We start from the raw sequence: 19,506 nt of genomic DNA, 5'->3' as shown, positions 1-19,506 counted from the left end.
CAATCAAAAAAAAAAAAAATGTGTATAAAGAGTATAAAACATTATACTCAAACATAAGTCTCTAACATGACTGTAATTCAACACTTCTTTGGTATTAGGTTATACTGTGTCCTCATAGGACACAACCATGAAACACTACAGTCATACTTAGGGACAACATTTTAAGTACAACTTAAGTAGAAAAATGTGGGTAAGAAAGTATTACAGGTTTGGAACAACATGGGTTTGAGTAAATGATAACAGAATTATTATTTTGATGAACAAAACACAGAATGAATCCTGTTTCAAAAACCTAGCAATATGCAATACATGAATAACGATAACTGATAAAATCTTTACATTGTGAATCCAGTATTCCTTTGCAGAAGGGTGTTACTACAAAATAAGTATAATGCAGCAATGGCTATGGGACAGTTATTACAGTGTCTCAGTGGAGTGTATTTGTGTAGAAAGTGTTATTAAAGGAATGAGGAAAGGTTCACCCCAAAATCAAAATTCTGTCATCCTTTATTTAACCTTGTATTGTTCCTAATGTGTTGTGTGTGGATATGTCTACACAAGCACTGCAATGTGACACTACAAAAGCACACAGAACCTAATATAACTAGTGATGCTGTCTACACTGGACGTAGCACAACACAACAAATATCCAACAGGAAACTGATGCCCTGTTCCATCTTTGGTGTACTCCATGCACTTTCATTACGTCTGCCAACTGGTCGAATGGATCTGAAACGTTCACTTTAATAGATCCAGTGTAAAATCTGTGTGGATATGATGTCAAGCTCCAAAAATGACTAAATTTAAGTTTTACCAGGATATAAAAAAATATATTTAGGTTTCACATGTGGAACAAAGTCAAACTGATTTGGAATGATATGGGGTTAAGCAAATTTTCACAAATATTTCTAGGTCAAGTATTCTTTTAAAGACTTTTTATGCTGTGCCACTGGCAGAATATGAGAATTGAGGGAAGTGGGGTCTTCTATCACTGTCGAAGGACTCCATGTTTTCATCTGGAAAAAAATCATACATAAAACAATCACAGATAAAATTATGGCCAAAGAATAATGTACAGTATTTCTTCAATTTGTGAAAAGATTTTATAGAGCAACCTGAAAATCACCACTAGGTGGTGCCTTCGCAATTATCCAAATATTTGTTAAGTGAGAGTTTTTTAACATGTACTGTAAGAGAGGGGCATCACCTTGGCCTGGGGGTGTGATGGTGATGGTCTGCCCTGTAAACTCCACATCAAAGTAGCGAGTGTCTGTTTCTGATGTTACCTGGGGCTTAAAGGGTGGTACAAGCTGTGGAGAAACAGATACAGATAGATATATTTTGGGAAGTCGTGGCCTAGTCGTTAGAGAGTTTGACTCTTATGACTGAGGTGCCCTTGAGCAAGGCACTGAACCCCCAACTGCTCCCCGGGCACCGCAGCATTAATGGCTGCCCACTGCTCTGGGTGTTTGTTCACAGTGTGTGTGTGTGTGTGTGTGTGTGTGTGTGTGTTCACTGCAGTGTGCATGCACTTTGGATGGGTTAAATGCAGAGCATGAATTCTGAGTATGGGTCACCATACTTGGCTGTATATCATGTCACATATATATATATATATATATATATATATATATATATATATATATATATATATATATATATATATATATATATATATATATATATATATATATATATATATATATATAGTGGCCTCTCTTTATGACCAACAAGAATTTTGCCAATGACTGAATGCTATTGTTATTCACCTTCTTCTGATAAACATCTTGCCACTCAATGCCTGCAAAGAACTTATGCTGCATGACTTCTTTTGCATCATCTGGACCTCCACCTAACCTGCAGAAAGAAAACCCAAGAACAGATGACAAACAGCTGCATTACTTGTTACCTTTAATACCAACAACGTTCAGGGATGTTAAAACACACACACACAAAACTATACTTTCACTAAACTAGATTTTCAGACAGTTCTTAGTTCTTGCTTGTATATATATATATATATATATATATATATATATATATATATATATATATATTTTTTTTTTTTTTTTTTCTGATTAGGCAGCAGGGATATAAATTAAACAGTGTGACAGCAAAATAATGTCACAGATGACAATTTGTAAGACTATTAATTGAAATCAATTATCCCCAAAAGAAAAAGAGTCTTCATTCAGTAGCTTGTGATTCATCTTAATCTAAAATCATTGTCTGTGAGTCCATCTTCTCGCTATTCTATATCACGGACTACTCTTCTACCACATTTGAACTAAACCACTCTTGTCTCTAACTAGCAGTTTTAAATCTGGGCCACTATAGTCAATCCCCATTCCTTTTTGACCATTGTTTTTTTTTTTTTTTTTTACTTCATTAAGGGACAAGGTTGCATGTAAATTGCTCTTATTAAAAAAAATTAGAAAAATCAATTAAAAGACTCAGAGACCTTCCAAGTGATGTTATGAATCAATTACTTGAGAGATTATTTTTCAATTATCCATCATTAATCATGAATTATTGAAACAGTGCACATGGAGAAGGTCTCTCACCGCTGCTTCGGGTCTTTCTGAAGCAGTCCTGACAGCAAAGATTTTGCCTCAGGTCCAAGTGTACGAGGAAAACGGATCTCATCCATGAGGATCAATTCAAAGAGTTTCTCATGATCCTGGTTGTAGAAGGGCAGCCGGCCACACATCATCTCGTACATGACTACACCCAGCCCCCACCAGTCCACCGCCCGGCCATAATCATTGTCCTCAAGAACCTGAGAAATAGCAGCAGAGAACCAAAATTGAGGCCAAGTGGTCAAGATTTTGCTGGCTGGCATGGTATATAACTAAAATATCGTGGAAAATGTTTATTTTTTATTTTTTTATTATTGAAAACCATTCTGACAAAAAATATATTTATGTAAACTCATGTAAAACCACAAATTTCATTACAGTGTAACCAATGTTTTAACAGTGAAGCATTAAATGGCTGTTTTATGCCTTTCACATCACAGCTCATGATTTGTAATAACATAAGTTCTCAACATCTCCATTAGGTATGTACAACTTGAAGAGGCATTGTGCTTGACCAATCGGTGTATGACATCAAAGTACCGCAAGAGTGATTTCAAAGCATTAGGAGCCATCTGCCTTCTAATAGCTTTTGCTGTACTATTATTATCCATGATTAATCACATGACAGATCAGATGATAGCATGTGGAACTGATTAAAATGGTGGTATATTCCCAAAAATACTCCCAAATGCTCGAAAGATGGAAGACAATTTTCATTTGTATATAGATTTTTACAATCCACATTAAGTGTCCAAATTTACCAATAGGCTATAGATTATTAGATAGCAGCTGGCAATAGATGTGTATGTGAATAACACTGGATGTATTTGAAGTAGTTGCAAGTTGGCGTTATTAATACATTATGCTATGATATGGAAATCTGTAAGGTTTGAAAGGTATCAAATATTTAATGTTTTGTTCCATTTCTATTTGGTGTAGTGACAAACGTACAGTATGTGGGTAAAGCTGGATATGTTTTAAGCAGTTGCAAGTTGGAGTTATACGTAAATACATTATACTGTGATATGTTAATGTGATAGGTTTGAAAGATATAAATTCTGTAAGGATTTTTACAATTTCAATTTGTTCTAGTAACTCTTAATATGTATGTATGTATGTGTGAATAAAGCTGCGTTATATTTATAGTAACTGCAAGCAGGAATGACTGTTTCATTATGCAGTGATAAGGAAATATATAAAATGCAAAAGATGTGAAATCTAAATGTTGGAGGAATCACAATAACACTGTACAGGTGAAGTTATCCATCGCTCTACTGCATACACCTTAAGTGTAGTAAGGGTCCACTGCAGTTAAAAGTTTTCAGGGATAGCCAGCACTGAACCAACAGGTCAGTGAATCAGATCCAGATTTGCAAGCTCCAGAATCTTATTAAACAATGATTGAAAATGACACCACTAAAAAATGCATAGCAACCCCCCTCACCCCGAACTCCTTTATAAATTAGCTCATGTATTCAAAATGGTCTTCAAAAGACCAGATCGGATTAAAACCCCCTGCTTTGTGTTCCTGCACTCTCCTGTTGGAGAGCCATAGTGGCCCATTCTCTGCTTCCAGAGATAGAAAAAATGTGTTTCTTTGTACCAACCTGGACTTCCTTCTCTATTCTCTGTTCATACAGATATTATTGCATAGTGTATTTACAAACTATTAGTGTATTGAACTCATTGCACATATCTTTCATCTAATGTTTTCTTACCTCTGGAGCCAGGTATTCTGGTGTACCGCAGAATGTCTTCATTGTTGCTCCCTCTGTAATTCCCTCCTTGCACAGGCCAAAATCAGTGATCTTTATGTGGCCATCTTTATCCAGCATCAAGTTCTCCAACTTCACAGAAGAATTGTGTTATGTAACATATTGGTTTGATAATGATATAACAAGTAGCATTATACTAAAAAGTAATTTTATACATTTTAAGTTATTAAACATGATTCTTCTTGTATATAATTTTTATCTCACCTTTAAGTCTCTATAAACAACGTTTTTCTCAGAATGAAGGTAATCCAGGGCTGAGACAATCTCTGCTCCATAAAACTGTGCTCTTTCTTCCGAAAAAACACGATCTCGCGATAAATGAAAAAAAAGCTGTGATATAAGAACAAATACCCCATAAATATCACAAACGATAAACAGTAAGAAAATCTGGAATTTAGAATCTTCTGGCATAAAACATATTATATGTAGTACACACATCATTTAAATAAAGCATGCATGCAAATTAAATAATTAGCTCATTAATTTGAATAAACAATCATTACTAAACTTCACCTTTACAAGATCTCACCTCTCCACCATTTGCATACTCCATAACAAAACATAATCGGTCATGAGTCTGGAAAGAATACTTCAAACCCTGAAACACAGGTGACATTAGGTGTTGTAACATTCATTATTAAAGGAATATTTACATTTATTCTCTAGTTTAATATTGAATATCAGTGGAAACAAAAAAAGATTGTTAATTCTGCTAATTCAGAGATCCTCAGAGAAATCCAATCCCATCCGAAAAGGATGCCTGGGATTACGGGATATTATATTTCACGATGCTTCTCATAATGGAAATCAGTATCACTTTTGCCTTCTGAAATCAATAATAAATTACTGATCGATTATCGATCAGGGGTTTCAAACTCAATTCCTGGAGTGTCAGAGGCCTGAAGAGTTTTGTACCAACCCTGCTTCAACACACATACCATGTAGCTTTCAAATAAGCCTGACAGACTTGATTAGCTGGATATTGATATCTTGTTATTTATTTGAAATTATTAACAGTATAGGTTGTTCTTTTGTTGAAATATAAATGTTTTGAATATTCATGGACACAAATGTTTATGCCAGGCCACAAACTGACAAGAACTATGCATGGGTGCCACTCCTTACAGTCCTTATGCAACCCGATGAACAATTTTATAAATCTGCCCCTGCTCAATGAAATTATTATTTAAGAATAAACTTAACCCCAAATCCTATAAAAAAAACGGAAACTGGAATGTTCTGTAAATCAGTTCTAGTTTGTGATAAATGCAAATTCTAAAATGTCTCCTACTCTTTACAGTCATTTTACTTTAATATCATCAGCTTACTGTTAAAAAAGGGTGTTTGGAGTTCTGGAGGACCCGGTTTTCAGTAAGTGTGTGTGCTACCTCATCCTGTAAATAAAGCAATGAAAAGAATTAGTTAGAACTTCTAATATAAAGTAACTACGATGTATGCATTTAAATAGAACTTGACAAAATACATTGTACAGACAAATAGAAAAAACAATGTTTACATTTACTGGAAAAAAGTAGACAGAAAAAGGCAAAGGACCTACTTTTGCTACAATAACCTCCTTTTTAAGAATTTTCATGGCATAGTATTTTCCCGTGGCTTTCTCCTTCACTAGTATGACCTTCCCAAAAGTGCCTTTCCCCAAGAGTTTGAGGTATTCAAAGTCATGCATTGTCTACACAAAAGCATAAAGAAAAGTCTTTGAAAAATACACTTTTAAAATATCCTATATCATTTTAAAAATCAAATCTAAGGTACAAAAATGTATTTAAACAGGTTATTTTTAGTTTTTTTTTTTAGGTTCACATCTTATATTGTTTACTTAAAAAGCAGGTCATATGATATTTTAAAGTGTCCTTATATAGTGTTGAGTCCCTTACAACAGGTTTAAATGCATCTAAAGTCAGAAAACATTGTAATTTTCTCAGAATAAAATTAGATGCACACAACAAAAGGTTGGAATTGTATTTCTGTGGCATCCTTGAACACAGCGTCTTCCAACATCATGTAAACACTCTAACCAGCGGAAGTGTTTGTGGGCAGGTCTGACTCTGTTTGTATTTCGTGGGCAGGCGGGGATTATGCAAATGTGTTGTATACCCATAACAGGCAAAAGATTAGAAAATACTTGTTAAGGCAATTCAGAACCGAGTCTCTTCTGAGAGACAATATCTTTGCAGATTGCTTTCATTTAGGGATAGCTACATTATAAACTGCAAAAGAGATATTTTTCAAAAACCCATATGACCTGCTCTTTAAGAGTTGTTTAGCAACCATAAAAAATATTTTAACCTTTAAAAAAACACTGTATCATTAAATTTCTATAGAAAGAGTAGAGAGGACAAGAAAACTCTCTACCACTTTGAGTCGAGGTTTGGACAGGTACATCTCCATGTCCATAAGGTCGGGTGCAGAGTCCATTCTCTCTTCCTCCTGCTTCTGTAGACTATCTGCCACAGCCTGGATGGCCTTTGTCCACTCCTCCCTGCCCAAAACAAGAAAATCATGGAGGGGAACTGTAATTTTACAGCTTTCTTTTATTCCACAGAAGTTTAATTTAAGCACTATCATGAATTAAAGCTAAACAGACACTGCACTGTCTGCTTCTGAATACAGCACACAGGGCCGCTGCTGGCCAAATGGGTGCTCTAAGCAGAATATTATTGTTGTGCCCCCTTCTTCAAAAAACAACAACAAAAAACCTCACTATAAGGGCTCAAAATAGAACTTAAATAAAAAAGTTATAAAATGTAATTAAATTGCATTATTTATAAATTAAAATTGTAGCTCCAGACAATTACCTATAGCTATGATTTTTGTCTGATTGATTTTATGGTCCCAAGCCTTCAGAAATCCCACAAAATAAAATTAAGCAGTTTTACTATAATAAAACCATGGTTAATTTTGGTAAGGGTTGTGATGCTCACATGTTTTTGTTGAAGACATTTAAGAGGCTATAGCATTTCTATCATGAAAAGGTGGCCATGTTAATGTTTCAATTTGTATTTTTATATTTATATGTTAATGTTAATATAGACGAGAAGGGATTATTTTTTATTTTTTTTTAGCTACTGGGATGGTGCCCCCCTGGGAGTTGGTGCCCTGCGCAAATTGCGTACTCTGCGTAAAGGAGGGCGGTGGTACTGACAACATACCAACCTTTCCTCTGGGGTCTCAACATGAAAAGTGCGTTCAATAACAGTTGTCCACTGCAGGCACCGAATAATAAAAGTGTTTGCCTTCGGTCGCTCCGTCTTCATCAGCTGACATTCTGAGTGAATAAAAGAAGAGAGAGAGTTTTTGTGTGTGTGTGTTATTTTGATGTTCTTAGGTTGGGTTAGGAAAGAAAGAATGCAAAAGGTGACAATTACAGCAAATTGAATTGTGTGTGTGTGTTTGTTCCTCTTCAAACTGTTTTTTATTCAAACTGATAAAATGAAATGGCTACCTACGGGCTACTGAAAAGTTATTGAGTGGAGTTTCCAGCTGGTCAACATCTTGTGGCCGCTCTTTGTACCCAATAAATGTACCATCACTCTTGAGTAAGAAATATCTTGGTCTCCATGTTTTTATGTATTCTCCTGGAAATAAACAGATTAGTAGAACAAAACATATCCAAACAAAATATGGAAACATTTCTGTATTAATATTTAATAAACGTATGTTATGATACCATGGACCACTAAATACATTAGGCACTTTTATGTTATTATTATAAAGACACTCCATTAAACTGGAGGCATATATATGATATGATATAATATACAGTCATGCCCAAAAATATGGACACCCTTGGTAAATATGATCAATGAAGGCTGTGAAAATTAATCTGCATTGTTAATCCTTTTGATCTTTTATTTAAAAATTCACAAAAATCTAACCTTTCATTGGATAAGAATTTAAAATGGAGGGAAATATCATTATAAAATACATGTTTTCCTCTAATACACATTGACACCCTTTTATTTAATTATTTTTTAAACCTCCATTTTCCAGTTTAACAGCTCTAAAAGTTCTCCTATAATGCCTGATGAGGTTGGAGAACACCTCATAAGAGATCAGAGACCATTCCTTCATCCAGAATCACTTCAGACCCTTTAGATACCCAGCTCCATGTTGGTGGGCGCTTCTATTAAGTTCACCCCACTCATTTTCTATAAGCTGCAGGTCAGGGAACTCTAATGGCCATAGCAGAAGCTTGGTTTTGCGGCCAGTGACCCATTTCTGTGTTGTTTTTGAGGTTTGTGTTTAGATTATTGTCTGGTTGGAAGATCCAAACATGGTCCATTATAAGATTTCTAACAGAGTCAGTCACTTTTTGATTTTTTATCTGTTGGTATTTGATAGAACCAAAGATGCCATGCATCTAAATATAGGCCCACAACATCAAAAATAGAGCAGTATATTTCATTGTACACATGGGATACTTTTTATCACTGTTTTCACCAAACCCATCTTGAGTGTTTGCTGCTAATTGTAAGCTCATTTTTAGTTTCATCTGACCATAGAAGCCAGTCCCATTTGAAGTTCCAGTCGTTTCTGATAAATAAATATGCTGGAGTTCGTTTTTGAATGAGCTAGGATAATTTTTCTTGACACCCTCCTAAACAACATGTGGTGATGTAGGTGCTGTTTGAAAAATTTTCTGACCCCGAGACACAACTGTTTTCTGCAATTCTGCGAGTCTTTAGCCACTCAAACTGACGTCCTCACCATGCATTATGACGATATTGATACACGTCCTCTTTTCATAACATTTTCTGTTGATTGAAAATTCTTAATTATTGTCCTGATGGTGGAAATGGGAATTTTCACTGCTCTAGCTCTTTTCTTAAAGCCACTTCACCAATTATGAAGCTCAATTATCTTTTGCTGCACATCAGAAATATATTTTTTGGTTTCTCCCATTTTGATGGATGAATAAGGGAATTTGGGCTTTGTTTCCCCTCCTCTTTATATTTCTGTGAAAAACAAATTCTTATTATCCAATGAAAGAAATTCCATTTTTTGTGAATTTTTTAAAATAAAAGATAAAAAGGATTAACAATGCAGATCAATTTTCACAGCCTCATAATTACCAAGGGTGTCCATATTTTTGGGCATGACTGTATATGATAAACATATACGCCACTTTTTTAAGTTTTTGATGTTTTTAAGTCTCTTGCTCACAATGGCTGAATTTATTTGACCAATATATAGTATAATTAAATATTTATTATCAGCAGTCATTATGTCAGTATTCAGTGTCACATGTTCAATCAATAATAATTGTAATATGCTTGATTTTATGCTTGGCAAACATTTATTCTTATTAATGGTGAAAACAGCATAATAATTTAATAGAAAGTTTAAAAATAACTGCATTTATTTTAATAACATTACAACATTATTATTATTATTTTGTTGAATTAAAGCAAAAATCTTACTGATACTAAACTTTTTAATGATAGTGTATATGACATGATAAATATTTGTAGAGTTTACATGAATTATAGTTTAGGAATTTTATAAGTGGAGTGATGTTATATTATACTTATTATCATTAATCATGCAGTTTTACAAATAACCAAGAGACTAAATGGAAAATTTGTAAAAATTTAAAATGTATTTATTTTTATATTTTTTAATGTGACACTGCAAGGCTGTTTAAGAGACAAAGTGATCAAAATGATAAAAACTTGGAAGAAATGCTGATTAGTAAACAGCATATTATAAAAATAAATATCAGATAAAAAAAAGCCTTAACTTAAAATTGAGGTAAATATAACAGAAAGTGGGGGATGTCTGAGCCCTGTGAATTTAAGTAGTATTTCTTATTCTTAACATGTCACTCTAAAAACAGAATAATATGATTAGTGAATAATTACTTTCCAATTGAAGTTTTGCAATCAGGAAATTAGATGTGAACAATATAAATGTTAAAGTTGTACTCCTTCTAACTGTTTGTAGACACTCGAGCAGTCAGTATCTATGATCGAATTCTGGTAAACTACACAATTTACAGTACACATGTCACAGGCTGTTCTCCTTTAAACCACAGACTGCGAGTCCAAACCTACGACTAGTCAATTTCTTCTTGTTGGGGAAGTACCCTGCAGTACTTCAAGGTAATTTGTAAAAGGGGCATCCCTGAACCCTTAAAAATAGAAGGTTGAGAACTTTCACCATAACAGTTTTCATTTAATCAGTTTATCTACAGTCATGAAAACAAACAGGAAACTACTGTTTACAGTCATGGCCAAAAGTTTTGGCAGTGACATAATTTTTGTGTTTTGCAAAGTTTGTTGCCTCAGTATTTGTAGATTATTTTCCATATATTTCTATGGTATACTGAAAAACAATGATAAGCTTATCATAAATTTTAAAGACTTTTATTGGCTAAAAATAGCCAAAAATAGCCAATCTTCATAACCTCTGCAATTCACTCTGGCATGCTGGATATTAGCCTCTGAGCCAAATCCTGACTGATGGCGGTCCATTCTCCCCTTATTAGTTCTCGGAGTTGTTTACAATTTGTGGGCTTCTGCTTGTCCCCTTGCCTTTTGAGGACTGACCAACGGTTCTCTATGGGATTGATATCTGGGGAGTTGCCTGGCCACGGATACCAAATTTCAATGTAATGATCTTCAAGTCCCTTCTTTATCAATCTTTATGCTCTGCACTGGTGCTGCACGATTACGTAGCGGTCTCCTCAGAAGGAGGTGGTCCTGGTGCTTGATGGACACCCTGGGATGTCCTGAAGACCTCTTCACTGCAGTCAAACCTCTCTTCTTGATGATCCAGTAAATGGTTCTTCAGGTACAATATTCTTTGCAGAGATTTCCTTGCATGTGGGGCCATTTTGAAGAATGCTGCACGTGTTTCTTTGGAGGTAATCATTGCTAACAAGAACACAATGACTAGAAGTGCTTCTTCCCACCTTTTATACCAATCAGTCTGCTCTTACGATCTAATTTGATTGATAGTCAGTTGACCTGACTAGTGCTCATTCGCACTTTCACGTGTGCTTCTTATATGATTAGTCAATGAATTTAGCTGGACATTTTGTATCAGGATCAAAAAACAGTGAATTTGTTTTTTAGAAAAGTTCATTTTTTGGCCAAAGAAGGTATTAGCAATTATTTAAAATGCATCTGATCACTCAATACACAATAATCTAGAAACAATGTGAATGAACATCCACAACAGCTTAAGCGATAAACTTTGCAAAACATAACATTTATTTCACTGCCAAAACTTTATGCCATGACTGTATTCAAACTCAAGTAAGACCAAGACAGTCTCTGTCAAAAGCAAGAGTTCACATTACAATCAGATGAGAGTGGTTGTCAGCTACACAAGCCTGCACAAGTTTACTCAAAAAAAAACAACGGTAAGATGCCATGACTGCTGTTGGTGTTTGGGGTTTCATGGTTGGATTTTCATTTCTTTGTCATTTTTTATTTTAATGTCGCCACATTAGTGGGACTTCTGGTAACTAACAGTCAGATTCTTGAAAACAGGAAGTGACACAAAAGATATCGTGGCCACACAAGCAGTTTAAAAATTAGCTACTGCTATAGCTGACTCATATCTGCACTGATAAACACACTTTAAACATGCACATGGTGAGATCATAAAACACGATCGTCCTGGGAGCATGTCAGTTCTTTTAATGCATGACAGAAAATCAACTATTTTTTTTTTTTTTTTTTTAATTGTTCTGTTCCAGATTAATACAGACACAGTTTTCACCCAAGGACTATCTTCTTTTTAATGACATCAGCTTTTTTTAATAAGACAGATGAGCAGAGGAAAACTTGTACTGTACTTATTAGTAAAGGGGATTATAAACAGGTGAGAATCCTTAAAAAACAAACAAATCCAATTATACGAATTTACAAAATACAATTTTGATGAAAAAAGAAATATGCTAAACATTAACAGATTAACACAAAATATGCCCCCATGGGCCACACATAGGGAAAAAAATAACTCCCTAAATCCCTTGTGGGCAAAACAAGCCTGCCGCCATGCTAAGCAGCATAAATCCAGGCAAAGGCAGAGCTGCTTTTCATCTGGGCCTAGAGTGCCATTACGGGTGGTGTCTGTCTGCATAGCTGAACTGAAATGACCTTGCCTACAGAAGTACACAGCCCTACACTGTCCGGCAGTCTATGTCTCATGGACACTGGCAAAATGAGGATAGCAAACGCCCTGAGTGCTTGATATTCAGCCCTTTTGCTGTTTTCTGCTCTCCACACCCTCAGGTCATTTCCCTGTACACTGTTGCATCTGCCTCTTTGGCTCAATGACTCCGATGCTCTGTGGTTTGCAAGGACAGACATGAACTCAAAATTTCCATGCTTTGAGGAGTGCAACACAGTAATATCCTCTCACTGACATGTACAGTAGGAAAATTTACTTAAGAAGAATGTGATTTGATTACATGTTGGCCAATGTTGAAAATACTGAATAAATAAGAAAAACAATAGCAACAAAAACAATGGCAGCTTTTGTAAAAGCTATAGACACATGCAGCTTTTTGCATTGTCACTGACGTAGTCTGTACAATGGTGCTGAGCAAGGTGGAGCAGAGTGGGCATTTTCGGTTAACTCCTATGGACGTTAAGCTTCACACTTGCAAGAAGATTTGTGGAGCTGACACCGGACTGAGAGCAGTGCTCAAAATGCTCAACTCCAATCAAATGAGGAGAGCAAAATGTCAGGCAGCAACACACAGCTGTGAAATTCAAGTAGTGACATTGGTCTTGAATGTTTATAAATATGCAGATTCAGTGTATAAATCATAATGCAGTTTGGACTCTTAATTGTGAGTAGACAGGCTAGGTTTTAAGTATTTTTTTGGTCTAGGTTTTTATCAGTCTGACCCTGCTTGGGACTGGGTTCATAAACACCTCTTATCTGGACAAGATCTAATGGTAATAATGTAAACAAAAGTAATTATTTATTTTTTTTGCTTGTTTTTCACAAGTATCACATCTTCACAGAATTTTTACCTCTCTTATGTAGCCATCCCTCCTTCACAATGACAACATCACTCATTGTGGCCGGAGAGAAAACCCTCTTGTCCCTTTGACTTGGACCAGGACCAGAAGGTGGAAACTGTTGGATGTCTCCAGCCTAGACATTCAGCAGGACAAGTGGCCTGCAGGAAACAGAAGAAAATAAAGTTTCTGACTTATTTATGTAATATATATTAGCTTTATCCTACTGTTTTAAGCACAAAGCATGCTTGCACTTTACATAAGTGTGACTCTTACGGAATATATTGACATTGCATCTCAAAAATAAAAAAACACTGCAGAAAAGAAACAAAAACAAATGCCAAGTTCTGTCATAAAACTCTAGATGGTGCAGGCTTTTGGGTAACGTAAATTGATGATATTCACAGTGTTAAACAACTTGACACAAGATGATTGGTCCATGTTACATAAGCAGCCAATAGGTTTACTGCTTTGCATTTAAATGGCTGATTAGCATTCACTTTAGCATTTTGCACCAGACTTTCAGAGTTTCTCTAAACCCTCCACCTTCCCCAGCTCCACCTGTACAGATCTGCTACGGGTTATTATAAATCCTAGCCTATTAATGCAGCAGCAGTAGATTAATCGTTAAAAGATCACAATCTCGATTCAAACAGCTATGTAATCCCTTTTTTCAAATGACAATGATTCGCTCGTGTCTATTAAACCTTTGAAAAAGTCTTACTGGAACATTCAAATCTGCTTTTACGCTGCTGCTGACAGAGAGCAGATAGTTACCATGTTTGGATAAGAAACAGTCTTTTCAACTACACAGTATTATTTATGTCTTATAATCATTCATATTATCACAGAAATACTGGGATGAAACTTTATCATTCAGATATAAACATTGATTTCTATTGTAGCAATCAAAATAGAGCAAATCCCCGTTTGAAAGTAAAATAACATTCAAATAACATTTGTGTCGACTGCATCATTGAGGAAGTCACTGAATTATTGATTCAAATGACTTTTTCTTCATTATATAAAAAATTGGTGTATTCAATATTTTAAATACATACATATATATATATATTAAAATGTTTAATAATTCATTCAAATAAATTAAACAATTAAATAGCAGCAGTAATATTTTGTCACACATTTTAGTTGTTGTTGTTTAGTTCAGAATCGTGGGAGAATCACAATCTCCTTTTGAGACAAAAAAAAATTTGATTCTCAATTTATTCAGAATCGTGCAGCTCTAAGCAGCAGTATGTCTTAAATACTCACAGCACCGTACTGCCGTATGCATTGGCAGCAGTAGCAATAATCTCCAACTACAGCTATAAGCAACAGCAGCAATTCATCTGCAGCAGCCTAACAGATCTATACCGCCAAGACTTAATAAATAAACATCCATTAACACGCTAAAATCTTCTGAAAGTTGTCATAATAGAATTTACATGAAGAAATCTCCATTGTTTACACCAGCCCTTCGCCTACTTTACATTAACTGCTAGTTCTCTGCGATCTCTCATTATTCATTTATCTGACAATTATGTAATTATGCTGTTCTAGACTGATTTGTGGACCAACATAGCCATGTTCTTCACCTACAAATCTTTGACTGATCAACCAACATTTATAAAACCATAGGTATGCCAGAATGTACAGAATCCCTTGTATTAACCCCCCCCCCACACACACACACACATAAAAAGACTTGTTTGACTATGCTTAACCTCATAAGCATACAAGTTGCATACATGCATTTTCTTATTCAGATGTGTTATTTTCATGTTGAATGTTCATCATGTTTCTATACAATCTACGTTATTAAGTTGTCTTCTTCAAAGCCAAGCATGCATTAATTAGCTTTTCACTTTGTACACACAACAAAATTTAAAGGAAATTTTAATTCTCATGACCTACAGATCCTTGCTGTTGATAGAAATGAAAACATAGCAATCCATTACTTGTGTATCCACTCCTAATATATCTTAAACATACTCTTAATCTACATACCTTAAGTTTTTTTTTTTTTTTACTTTATAATAATTTAATTTAATTGCTTACTCCATTAATGAGCAGTTGATTTAGTTTATATCAAAGCAATGTAACTGCTTCACATTTGAAAAAATATAATGGTAATAAATAATTGATTTAATAAAGAGTAAATACATTCAAGAGTCAATGGTATATTGTTTACACAATTTAATCCTTATACAAAAAAAATAATTTCATAAAGTTTGCACATGTATTTGGCACACTATTTTAAAAGGCACAACAGTTAGAATATAATATTAGAACAAACCAATTGGGAAATAGCTTGAACTGTAGATTTTGAGATCTGACTAATAAAACCTGCTGCCCTTGATGCACCCCAGAGCTATGCAGCTTCTGGCTGCTTGGAATGCAGTGAGAAAGAACAGCGATCTCCTGCCTCGGAGCCGTCTGAAACAACAACCCCATGTGAACTTCCCCTCCCCCTGCCTCAAACATCAGCAACAAGGAGATGCAGGTAATCCTCTGGCTCAAAATACACATGCATGCACTTAAACAGAACGAGAGGCAATGGCTGCAAGCCAAAAGAAAGAATGAAAGTAAGATAGAAAGAAATAAAGAACGTTAGCTGATAAGCAATCACATAATCTATGAGAAGTGCTGTAACAAGAAAATTCCTCAGACATGTACAAGCAAAAATACACACTGAAGAACCATTTACTCACAATGAGGCCAAGCAAATGCAAAGGTGCACACAGACCTACAACTCTCAGGCACAACTACCTTCTCTAATGACTCTCTCTGTCTGTCTGTCTGTCTCATACAAACCCACACACACCAGGGAAGTCTCATGTGTGTCAGCTTCACTGTCTGGTGCTGCCACTGCAGCTTGTCTCTGAGCGCGGCCCCTCCCAAAGCCGCCACGCTGCAGGAGAAAAAGAGAGAGTAAAAAAAAAAGTGGGCGGGCAACCAAGCCTGTGCTCAATGCAGCACTCCATGAACTCAATGGCCTCGCAGATGGTCACGTGGCACGAATAAAGCGAAAGAGTGAGAGACAGAGGTCCCTGAGGCCACCCACCTCATTCAAAATTTCAGCTTTTGCTCGTGGCTCAGTGAGAGGGAGAAAAGGAGTAAAGGGCCTCAGTCATCTAGTTTTTTTTTTTTTTTTTTAGCAGCGGCCTTGTTATGCTTATATTTCATAACTGCATGTGTATAGAGCTAAGTTTACAATTTTTTTGCATGCAATGGAATCTTAACTATGTTTTTGAAATAAATATATTATGCTCAGGTTGCAATTATTTAAACAAAAAATACAGTAAAAACATTCTGATATATTCCTACAATTTAAAATGACAATTTTCTTCTTTATTATACTTGAAAATGTACTTTAATTTATTCCTGTCATGGCAAGGCTGAATTTTCAGCAGTCATTACTCCAAGTCTTTAGTGTCACATGATTAATATCACATAATATTGCTTTACTGTATTGATCAAATAAATGCAGCCTTGATGAGCATATAAGATGTCTCTCAAAAAACATGAATAATTATTCCAAATGTTAACCAATAGTGAATATTAGTAGCATAGTGTTCACAAATATATATATATATATATATATATATATATATATATATATATATATATATATATATATATATATATATATATATATATATATATAGTTTTTTACATACATAAATGTTGCTCACATCAGTTCATATGTACAATTAATTTAGAACAATTGGTGTGTAAATAAACAAGGGATTATTAACAAGTCAGAGTATAAGACAATTTCCAAAAACAGAATTCAAAAATTCCAAACACAGAAATTAAAATTATTCTGGGTAAGACAACACCGTCATGAATTACTGCTTTTAGAGGGCTGTTTGTTTTTATGTTCAGTTCCTTAGCAACCACTATACCCCTGGTTGAGAATGGACCACCTTGAGAGAGCCGCCAGGTTTTACAGCTTGAGGACGGGGTGGTTTTCTTTTAGGACATGATTGCTTTCAGCAGTTAAACAACATTTGGGTGGTGGGCTTTGACTAGTAGGTACACTTACACTGTTAAGTGAAATAAAAAAAATAAAAATTCTTAGAGGATTAAATGTGAAAAGCCCTCTCTGAATTACTTAATCTAATAATCTAAATATACAGAAAAATAACAATAGTTAAAAAAGTTAAGTTAAAAAGAAATCCCTTTCATTTACTTATTCAATAAATAAATACCATTTAAATAAATCCACAACAGTGATCAATCCACAGGGCTAGCTGGTTTTGCTAGAAAATTGTAGATTGTATGTCAAACATTTTTGTCATTGTTTCCTACATTCTAAACATCTTTTGCACCTTCACTCACAGAACATTGCTCCTGGGCACTAAACTACTTTGGTTGACCACCTCAATGCGCAAATGTACACCAGACACAAAATAGCCAACTCTTTACAAAAAATAAATAAACAAATAAATAGACCTGTATTATCAGATGTAACCTTGTTGTATGAGTTTTATTATTATTTATTTATACATGGTCTAAGTCTGTACATGTGTGAAGCCAAACATCACTTATATTTTGGCGATTGTTTGGATGCAGAAGACATGCACAATCATTGCATGCATATCTATTTAACAATTTTAGAGTGTGTATTAACATTTACGGCATTTGAAACCTGCCATATACTATATAACAAATAAATTAAAAGCAACAACAAATCCCTGACCGTCTGATTGCTTTTTTTTTTTTACATAATTAAAAAAAGTTGTTAAAGCTCTAACAACTTGAGCCGTGATGCGGTTAGATGCTTGAGGAAATCATCTCATGTTCACTTCTGCCCAAAACAAGACTGCTATCATGCATACTTAAAAAAGAAAATCTATATGCACGTGTACAATATCATGTCATACCCCAAGACTTCAGATGTGACTTCGGTTCATTTCACAAATTCTTCGCGCGTCTTCTCGCACAAATTATTTCCATCTTGTTGGGGGTAAAAGTATGTCCTGCAAAACTATTTCCTCTCTTATATCACTATCTCTCTATCTCTCTCTCTCTCTCTCGGCTATTTCATCCTTCTTCTGGTTTTCCTTCATTCGTTCGTGATAATTCAATGTGGTGCAGTAAGTGAGCAATGAGTTGCGCAGGCGGTGACGTCAGATTTTCTTAAACAGACCCCACATTTCCTTCAAGGCCTTACCACACAGCAAAAATTTTCCATTTGAAGATCATTTACTAGGACTTATAGGTAAATGATTACAATTATACGCTTAAATATAACAAACATATAAGCGTATAGTTGACTAGTCCTTGTCTTTGATTGGCATAAAATATTATACAGTCTACAGAACAACAACAATCGTAGCATCAGGGCATGCAGCACATATTCAAGTGCCCTGCTCGACCCAAGTCCAACTGGACCATGTCTTTTTTTCACTCTCTTCCCCATTACATAGCTTATTAAAATAGGTCAGTTTTGGTTTTTAATGGCAAAGTGATCATAGGCTGTTTCTTTATTACGTTAATTTTTAAATTTATTTGGAACATTTTATGTTTGTAAAATTCAAGCTGCAGCATCAGACAGTGAGTTGAGCATTATGTTTGATCAATGTAGCCTTCTCAAACCAGCACGAATTGCCTAAAATAAACAGACATAAAACACTTCATGCATTTCACAGTATTCATTAAAAATGTTTCATAATGTAATTGAGGGCTGTTAGGCGCATATCCAATCATTTGTGCGGAGGATGCTAAAGAGCGTTTGCAGGACATGGAGGCGTCAGCGTGATCACCTGCATTTACTTTACTTTCTTTTTTAAAGGACGACTAGGCTATATCTGGGAAAATATTTATTTATTTTTTAGACATTTATTTTTATTTTTGGCCATCTTTTTGCCATAGAAATGCTACAGCCTCTTTAATTTCCTCAACAACAAAACATGTGAACATCACAACCCTTACCAAAATTAACCATGGTTTTATTGTAGGCTTAGTAAAACGGCTTAATTTTATTTTGTGGGATTTGTGAAAGCTTGAGACATTAAAAAAAAAAAAAAAAATCTGTAAAATATAATTAGATTTTTCCAATTAAAACAATGGTGAGGTTAAAAAAAAGAAGAAGAAAAGAAAAGAAGAATTAGTTAACCACGAAATCATTACTATGCATTGATT

The 19,506-nt window shown here is 34.8% G+C and overlaps 1 protein-coding gene across 4 annotated transcripts; it reads right to left on the bottom strand.

Annotated features, from left to right (window-relative positions):
* Positions 1-490: 490 nt before the first annotated feature.
* LOC113121267 (RAC-alpha serine/threonine-protein kinase) lies at positions 491-18,457 on the bottom strand. Of its 4 annotated transcripts, none has more exons than XM_026291589.1 (15): positions 18,246-18,457; positions 16,068-16,267; positions 13,369-13,517; positions 7,822-7,950; positions 7,529-7,640; positions 6,728-6,854; positions 5,913-6,044; positions 5,683-5,748; positions 4,884-4,952; positions 4,559-4,684; positions 4,298-4,426; positions 2,565-2,779; positions 1,770-1,857; positions 1,208-1,310; positions 491-1,016 (listed from the first exon to the last, which is right to left on the bottom strand). In XM_026291589.1, the coding sequence occupies exons 3-15, from the start codon at positions 13,412-13,414 to the stop codon at positions 937-939; spliced, it is 1,422 nt and encodes a 473-aa protein (XP_026147374.1). In that variant the 5' UTR covers positions 13,415-13,517; positions 16,068-16,267; positions 18,246-18,457; the 3' UTR covers positions 491-936. The 4 variants fall into 4 exon arrangements, with proteins under 4 accessions (XP_026147374.1, XP_026147376.1, XP_026147377.1 ...); XM_026291591.1 differs by having other exon boundaries at positions 16,126-16,267; XM_026291592.1 differs by having other exon boundaries at positions 16,181-16,267.
* Positions 18,458-19,506: the final 1,049 nt, after the last annotated feature.

The sequence above is a fragment of the Carassius auratus genome, chromosome 20 (assembly GCF_003368295.1).
Source record: "Carassius auratus strain Wakin chromosome 20, ASM336829v1, whole genome shotgun sequence".
NCBI lineage: Eukaryota > Metazoa > Chordata > Actinopteri > Cypriniformes > Cyprinidae > Carassius > Carassius auratus.
The sequence above is the reverse complement of the archived record's forward strand: the minus strand, read 5'-3'. Positions and strand labels throughout refer to the sequence as shown.

What these genes read in the sequence shown, in the direction of transcription:
- LOC113121267 (XM_026291589.1), bottom strand. Translation starts at nt 13,414, where the DNA reads ATGAGTGATGTTGTCATTGTGAAGGAGGGATGGCTACATAAGAGAG. An exon ending in CCAAACCTCGACTCAAAGTG is followed by an intron (nt 6,045 to 6,727) that starts GTAGAGAGTTTT and finishes GCTTTTGTGTAG; the next exon opens with ACAATGCATGACTTTGAATA. An exon ending in TTGTTTATAGAGACTTAAAG is followed by an intron (nt 4,427 to 4,558) that starts GTGAGATAAAAA and finishes TCTTCTGTGAAG; the next exon opens with TTGGAGAACTTGATGCTGGA.